At 37.6% G+C, this 9038-nt stretch overlaps 1 protein-coding gene across 1 annotated transcript; it reads right to left on the bottom strand.

Annotated features, from left to right (window-relative positions):
• Nucleotides 1-5748: 5748 nt before the first annotated feature.
• On the bottom strand, nt 5749-6429 carry LOC149530486 (uncharacterized). The gene has a single exon (XM_089808206.1). The coding sequence runs from the start codon at nt 6427-6429 to the stop codon at nt 5749-5751; it is 681 nt and encodes a 226-aa protein (XP_089664332.1).
• Between the last annotated feature and the right edge of the window lie 2609 nt (nt 6430-9038).

Genomic DNA, 9038 nt, shown 5'->3' with positions numbered 1-9038 from the left:
CCGAGCTCCCGATTTTCTCTGATGCACACCTAGTATCATGAAGGGATTTTCCCCTAGTTTGAGACTTTAGATACTCATAATCTAAGAGGAGTAATCCCTTGTGAAGAGTTGGGTTAGCGGTTAGTTTCCTCTTGAAACCCTCAATAACCTTGCTCATGAAGGTGAATAGATAAAAAGGAAAATAAATTTTGATACCATGCCTAAAGTGATTATGACAGACAAAATGATGCATTCTGATCCTATCAAATCTAGGGTCTAGGGAAATATATTCAATGATAATCCTGAGAACATACCTCCAAAGCTTTTTAATGGACTCCATCTCATATTACATCTCCACCTTGACAAGCTTATTTAGCTCCTTTTCATCCTTCACAAAAACTTTGATAGCATTCATCGACATTTTCTTATATATGAAAAATTACTCCCTTCTAGAGGGATTTCTGCAACTCAAGCTATCACTTCCACATTGACATGGTGGGTGACCCCATCAATTTTGACTCTCCCATTTTTCTAGAAATCCACCATAATCTTGGTGATCCCTGCATCAAATCCATGGAGCTTCTCTAGGATTCTAGTGATTCTTCCCTTTTCTAATTTATGCCAAACCTTTGGTTTCTCCTTCTAGTTCCTCACCTCTCCCGATGGCTCTGTCTTGCTTCTCTCCCCTACCATGTTTTCCTTTGAAACAATAAGCCCCCACCTACTCACAGAATTCTTATAGACCTCAGCCTCCTTCAGACTGCGAAACTTGAAAACATTTTTGAAAATACCAGTATTAATGGTAGTATTCAAAACAACCTTTAAAGCATGCTTTTCGTACATGCTATTATGTTTAAAAAAGAGTTTCGCATGATTTTTATTAACTCCCCCTCCTACGTGAAATCTTGCAAATCTTCCCATTATTAATTTTAGATTTTTATAGTACTTCCCTAGATGCAATCTTGTAGAATTAAATTATTCACTGCTGCTAGAAATATGTCGTCGACATGCCACATCATCTCCACATTATTGATGACCACTTCATTAGCAAACCAATCAGTAGCCAAGTTGGCTTCCCTATATACATGGCTAGTATAGGTCTTGTTGAACTTTCCTAGATTAGACTTTAATTTCTAGATCATATTCGCAATGGTCCAAGAAGGTGTAGAGTGACCATTGAGACAATTGATGATGTTTAATGAATCCCCCTCTAGCCATAGTTTCTCAATTCCAAAAGTTAAGGCCAGTTTAACAATTTGACTTGTAGCACTAGCTTTAGTGAAATGGTTCATCTAATGTCTGAGCGAGTAGAAAAAAGCTGCAACTCCTCCACCATAGTTGTTTCTGATGATGCCTCCACTGCCAGTAGGGCTTGGGTTCCCTTTAGCAGCCCCATCAAAATTGGCCTTGTACCAAATTTTCAAGGGGAAAGAACCACCTGACCTCCTATCTTTTCCTGTCCCTATCAATTTTCCTTTGTCTTTTGTTCCCACCTTCTTGGATATTTCCTTCCTTTGTGGTGGTGAATTTCTCCTTCATTAATCCTTCAATTTTCTTAGAAAACTCAAGGGATTCTTGGTCTTTGAAGATTCAGTTATTCTGTTCTTTCAAAATACCCCAGTAAAAATGTGAGAGGGACCAGGAGCTGATTAATTGGGTGATTAGACCTTTATGTGCACTCTTCCATTGGCTAAAGAAATCTTGAATGTTGACTGGGGGGCACCAGCTAACCCCTAAGTCCCTAGTCAAGAGGTTCCAAACATTAGAGGAAAAGGAGCAATGAATGAATAAGTGATTTACCATCTCCAAAGCATGCTTGCATAAACTACATCTACTGGGGATAATCTGACCTCTCTTAACTAGATTATCTAGAGTAAGGATTTTGTCTTGGAGCAAAAGCTAGAAGAATATGCTGATTTTTGGGGTAAGGCCAAGGATCCATGCCTTAGCCCAAATGGATTTTTCCATTCTATCTCACAATTAAAAGTACCCAGAGGCAATAGAGTAATGGCCATTTGAGTTACCTCCCCAGATGACTTCATCCCCTTTGTTATTTATAAAAATAGCATTCAGGTTAATCATCAAAGAATTAAGTTTTAGGGAGATAATGGATAAGTCCTACCATCCATTATCTATTCTATAATCACTAACTTTCAAACCATATCTTCTTATGCATGGCTCTACCCATCTAACATAATTGGGGTGCTCAATAAGAGGCCCTTGGCTCATCGAGTCGTCCTACCAAAATAAGATACTCTCACCTTTACCAATTTTCCATTTATCCTTGGACTTAGTTAGGGCCATAGCCTTTAGGATCCCATTCCATATGTAAGATCCTTGAGGAATTTCAGCCTCATGGAGCAAAAAGCTGAGGGACTACCTTTTCAAGTACTTTTCAATCATAATTTCCCTTCATTCTCTTGAGCTTTGGAAGATGTGCCAGATTTGTTTGGCTAGAAGAGCATTATTGAGGTGTCTGATTTTTCTAATACCAAGGCCCCCATAACATTTGGGAAGGAAAACTTGGTCCCAGGCAACAAGGTGATATCTTTTGTGTTCTTGAACCCCTGTCCAGAGAAACTTCCCCTAAATCTTCTCCATTCTATCAGCTTGCTTAGTCAAGATCCCAAAGAGGCTTAAGGCATAAGTGGGGAGATTTTGGAATATTGATTTCACTAGAGTGCATTTTCCAGCCTAGCTGAGAGATGCACCTTTCCAGCCAGCTAATTTCTTGTTGAATCTATCAATAATGTTGTTCCAAAAAGATTTCAGTGGTTTAGACCCCAAAGGCATGCCAAGATAACCTGCAAGAAGGGTACCAATACCACTTCCCAATATACTAGAAATTTTCCTTTATCTTTCCAATAAAGTATTGATGAAGTAGACCAAACTCTTGTCCCAGTCGATGGCCTGGCTAGAGCCCCTAGTATAAGTAGTCAACAAGCCCTTAAACACTCTAGCTTCTAAGACCGTGGCCTCACCCCCCAGAATAGTATCATCCACAAACTGTTGGTGGATGAAAGAAAGATGACTAGACAAAGGCTTGAGACCTTGCAGACTCAAGTCCTATCTCTTACTTAAAATAAGTCTTCCTAGATAGTCAGCCAAAATGATGAAGAGAACAGGGGATAGGGGATCACCCTGTTTTAGCCCTCTTGAAGGGAAGAAATTTTTTGAAGGGGAGCCATTAATCAGAACAGACAAAGAAATGGAAGAAATAAGCTTAAAGATGAGTTTACAAACCTGGGAATCAAAGCCAAAGCTTGGAGAACCGCCATCAAGAAATTCCAATCAACCAGGGTCATATGCTTTAGACATATCAAGCTTGAGCAGAAAGCCTTCCCTCTTGCTAGCTTTAAGAGAGTGGATCACCTCATGCACCATGATGATAGAGTCTATAATCTATCTCCCTAGGACAAAGCCAGTTTGCTGAGGGGACATAATCAAGTGAAGAACTCTAAGAAGCCTAGAAGTAAGGACTTTGGAAATGATTTTGTAGAAAGTGTTGGAAAGACTGATGGACCTAAACTTATCCATCGAATCTGCACCCAAATTTTTTTGAATGAGAACTAGAAAGGTGGCATTGAGTTCTTTCAAAAGGCTTCTAGCCCTAAAAAATTCCTACACAACCTTCATAATGTCCCCTTTTACCATTTCCTATTAGACTTGGAAAAAGAAAGTCAGTAAACCATCCAAGCCAGGGGCCTTATCATCCAAGAGAGAAATGAGAGCTTGAAAAATTTCCTCGAGGGTTGGGATAGCTTTGAACATAGAGTTGAGGTGGGCTTGTAGAATAGAAGAAATAGCTAACAGAATATCCTCTTGATTAGGCACTAAGAGAGTATGATCCTTAGAGAGGAGAGAGAAGAAAAATTGCATAGCTTCATCTGCTATCTCATTATCTTTAGATAATAAATACTGACCTTTCTTGATGCTAGAAATCTTGTTAGTGGCCCTATGTTTTAAAGTAGATAAGTGGAAGAACCTGGTGTTCTAGTCTCCTTCTTTAAGCTAATTCACTCTTGATCTCTATTTCCAAAAGTGTTCTTCCTTGGAAATGATGTTATGAAGGTTAGAAAGAATAGACCTTTTCTCTAACCAATTTTGATTATTATACTTGCCTTGCAATATCTCTTCCTAGATTATGCGGAGCTGATCAATCCTCTCATCCTTATCCTAGAAAATATGGCCAAAGTCTGTTTTGTTCCAAATTTTAATATTTCTTTTCACATTCTTCAATTTTTGGGCCACCCTGAACATAGTAATGCCCTCCACATCAATGTTCCACCATGAAGAACTCTTGGTTTCCAAAGCCAGGTAGGAAATCCACATTTTCTCAAATTGGAAAGGAAAGGACCTTTTGAACAAAAAAGGACAAATAGAGAGATATGAGGGAGTGGTCTGATCCCATTCTAGGAAGAAGGGAAAGCCTACAGGAGTAGGTTTGTAACCAGACAGGGTAAATAAGGGCTCTATCAAGACGAACTTGGATACAATCCCCCCCAACTCTCCTATTAGACCAAGTGAATCTACCCTCTGTGAGATCAACATCCATTAAGGACAAGTTGTTAATGAAGTTCAAAAGGTCTAATTTACTCTCTTGATCTGAGGCAAGCCCTCCACTTTTTTCATCATCAGATAGGGGGGAGTTGAAATCCCCCATTATGATCCCTTTGTTTATGTTGTTGGGATTAATAACCTCTATAAGCTTAGCCTAGAAAACCTTTCTCTCCCTTTTGGAATTGGGAGCATAGAGGTTCAAAATAAACTAGGAATCATCACTATGAATATGGGACACCTTGCATAGGAGGACATTACCAGCATTATAGATAGTAAATACTTGATAAGCCTTATTATTATAGAGAATCAAAATGCCTCCTGCAGCTCCCTCTAAGTCTGTGGCCTTGTTGCTCATGTTTTTGTTGAAGGAGAGCTTGCCTACCACTTCTTTTCTCATTTTGGTTTCTTGAATTAATAAAAAATCTAGTCTTTGGTCTCTGATCATGTTCCTGACTAACTCCTATTTATGAGCCCCGTTTAGGCCCCTTATATTCCAAGAGATGATCTTCATTTCTTACTTCCAGAGTATTCCTTGATGGTTCTCTGGCTCCCATCTGCCAAGTTATTTCTAGTCTCTTCCTATAGTAGTTGGTTCATCTTTTTCTTTCCTAGAGTCTTGAGTTTACCCCTGAGATCAGCCTTAACCCTACTTCTAGTTGTCACTGGTCACAGAGGAGGGTGTTCACGGTTGTTCTTTTTTTTTTTAACCAAACTCTAGCCATTAATACTGTCCTAAGAATAGTTGTCAATCCAATTTTCCCATTGTGAGATCTTTTCTGGGGAAGAGTTGTTAATAAGCTGTATGATCTTAGCCACCAAATCTTTGGATACTACTCGGTTCATTAGAGGACCAAGATTCCCCACTTGACTAGACCCATCACTGGCTGCTTCGTCACACTGATTGTGTTCCACTACCCTTGAAGAATCATCAACACCATTATTTGTGAGGTCAAAGTCAGAGACCCTTAAAACCACCCTCCAGGGGGTCTCCTACCTTCCTACCTTCTGCTCCTTCTTAGAGGTCACATTATCTTCTGCCACAACAATGGCTAGAACAATTGAGCCATCCTCCAAAGACTCATTTGGAGCACTACCCTAGAGACTATCTTGAGTATTAGGGACAGGGTGGAAAGGGTTGTTACCACTTTTATTACCTTGGACTCCATTCTACCTAGTAGTCCTAGCCTCCTTTCCATCCTAGATCTCAGGCTACTTAGTAGGTTTGTGCCTCCAGATCAATTTCTTCCTTCCCTTGACAGAGGTTCCAATGGGCTTGGATTTCTTCTTTACTTTGTCTGAGTTAATAGGAACCTGACTATTTTGCTTCATAGCCTTTGGACACTGATTTACCTTATGGCCAGCCTTCACACAAAGGAAGTAGGCAAAAGGCATAGTTTCATAGATCAGTTTTTGGACATGCACTCCAAGTTTTGAGTGAAAAGTCACAGTTTCTAGCATGTTTGTTTCGTCTCTAACCCCTATGCAAATGCAAGCATAGTTGAGATGTCTTTTGGAGATAGTGATTGGATCAATAAATAGTAGCTCTCCAAAAGACCTAGCTAGCCCCACAAAAACATCTTCGTTCCAGAATTCTAGAGACAGTTTAGGTAGTCTAACCCCCACAAGGGCTTGAACAAAAAATGAGTCATTCAGATTCAGCTTGGAAGACCACTTCTGAAGGACCAAAGTGGAGCGACCAATGGCCCATTGACCTTTGCTAAGAATGGAAGAAAGGTCTTCCATGTAGGTGAAATCAAAAGACAGAAAACCCTTTGCCATGGCCATGACCAAAACATGACCTTTAAGAGCCCATTTCTTCTTTATAAAAATCCTCACAACATCAATATTCGGTCTAGGCCCTAGGAATTTGCCAATCAAGGTAGAGGCCATGGATCGAATGCTGTGATCCACAATTTCGTCCGGGATGGCAATGGCACAAGTACCTTTCTCCGTCTTGGGGAGAATCTTAACAGGTGGGAAAGAAGACTTACTTGAGGGCTTGATCCCAAAAAGGGATGACCATTTAGCTGGCTGACCTCCTTTGGGAACTAAAGGAATCTTGTCCACGTCGTTGGGGGGAGCATTTGGGTCCCCATCAACATTCTCCAACTAATCCCTTGTACACGACCCCTGATAGTCCCCCTTCTACGGCCCATGCTCCAGCCCAAGAATCTGATTTCGATAGTCCAGAGGGATCCTACCCTTTCTAGAATTCAAATTTTGAAACCTCCTCGACCACTGCTCGTGCTCACCATTTTCCTTAAGATGAAAATAGTTATATCTAAATACATTTAAAAATTAAAATATAACAATCTATTTTTTTTTAAAAAAAGTTATAAATTATAGATTTTAATAAAAAGTATATAATATTAAATTAAAATTAGAATTTTTAATATCATACAATTGAATTATTGCATTTGAATTTGAATGCTAGATATATAAATTTCAAAGGTGTTAAATATTAAAAATTAAATAGATTTTAAAAATCATTATTGTTTAATAAATATTTTTTTCTTATTATTTTATTTTTAAATAATGTTCTCCCCACTATTACATGATTAGAGTATTTATAAGATTACATGTAATCTAATTTTGATTAGAGTATTTATAAGATTACATGTAATCTAATTTTTTCATATTGCATATCATGCTAATTAAAATTGGTACAGGTAATCTCAGACAAAAGAAAGTCATTTTTTTTTTTCCTAGATTCACAAAAACATAATGATTTTTCACTAAGTTTTTTGTTATTTTGACTAACCATGAATATATATATATATTTTTAAATCTATTATATTTTGGATTGTTTGAAAATTAGTCAACTATACATTTTTCTGGGAGGATAGCTGCATCCATTGAAATTGTCTCCATTATTATATTTATGATGTGGACGGAAGGAAAAAACTTTAAATACAAAATAAGCTGCAATAATGAATAGAAGTAAATATTACGATTGCATCATGATAATTAAATATTCTGAACTGCTAATGTTGAACAGTTGCTGAAAGAGTTTTGATCCTTCAATAAGACTAATGAAGAACATAAACAAGTCTGAGCTTTAAGAAATATATAAAGCCTCCATTATTGGATTGAGAAAGCTGGAACTTGAAAAGAATGTATGAGTTTTGATTCTGTTACCATTTACTTACATCGTCTAAAAATATTTAGCAGATAAAATTTGAATAAAAGAAATCGGTTATTCTGACACGGTAGTGCTAGAATATGGAAACGCCATGAATATGAGGGTTTTCCACATCAGAGAGGTAACTGAAGGGCAAATCAAACAATTGGGAAGAGGGCGAAGAGAACAATTGCATTTGATCTGGAATATCCCAATTAAGCATGTCCAAATCCAAGTCCCCTGCAAGAGAATTCCAAGGCGTAGAAATTACTTGAGGAAAGTAATCATTTGGCCAAACTGGCGGTGCAGGGGTTATTTGGTAGCACTCTTCTTCTTTTTCCGGCAAATGGTACAAGGAAGGTTTAGGATTAGGGTTTGTCTGAAGAGCAGTGAAATCCTCCCTAATTGGCAGAGTAGAAGAGGAACAACAGCTGCCTGTGAGTCGCTGCACAACCGCCTTGAAATCTTTGGCCTCCGTGTGTATTACTTCAGGAGATCGGAGATATATTATTACAGGTTGAATCTTTGTACAGCTGTGGAAGTCCTTGGAAACCTTGAGAGGGGCGGGTTTCGTACCTGCGATGCTCGATTTGCTCCTGCTCTTCCTCTTTCTGAACGCATCCATGGATTATTATTGAGATTTATTTGTCCGTTGAATATTAAGCCTGCAAGCTTCTCTGCAGTAAATCTAGAAAATAAAAGAAAGCTTTATAGTTGTTTCGTTGAGGATAGTGTAACTGGTGCAGGAGATTTATAAGAGCCCGAAAGAAGGATTTGGGGTTTGAATCGGTCTCAAGATTAAGTACGCAGAACCGCATAAGAAACATTCTTACTAGGCATACTGCACTATCAAAATGAGTTTCCGTGTATATCTTGCACCCATTTAATTAAATAATCTTGTCAATGCACATTTTGACCAGTACCTCATTAATGATAAGAGTGTAAAAATCACCATTTTACTGTGCAATGCCCAAGCTAATAGAAATTTGTCATTAGCGTAATTTATAATTATATAGACAACAACAAATAAACTACTTCTTCTTTTTAAATATGAAATCGTCCTACACATCATATAATCACGAGGGACCAAAACATTTATGTTGTTTGATTTGAAGGTAATACTAGTAAATATATATTTGTCTATTTAAGCTGAAGTTTTTCAATTCTATTTTTATTTTTAAAATTTGATTTTAAAATTTTATGGTTTGAAATATTTTACATACTAGACAAATTAATATGACTAACATTAGAATTTATTACATAATTGAGTTTGATTTATATTTATTATTATGATTAGAGTAAGAAATTAATATAGTTATATTTATAGATATAGTTAGTATTTGGATTATAATTATAATAGGTTTCTAGTTGGAATAAA

This window comes from Cupressus sempervirens, chromosome 11 (assembly GCF_028749045.1).
Source record: "Cupressus sempervirens isolate cs-2001-9-10 chromosome 11, ASM2874904v1, whole genome shotgun sequence".
In the NCBI taxonomy this organism is placed as follows: Eukaryota; Viridiplantae; Streptophyta; class Pinopsida; order Cupressales; family Cupressaceae; genus Cupressus; species Cupressus sempervirens.
The sequence above is the reverse complement of the archived record's forward strand: the minus strand, read 5'-3'. Positions and strand labels throughout refer to the sequence as shown.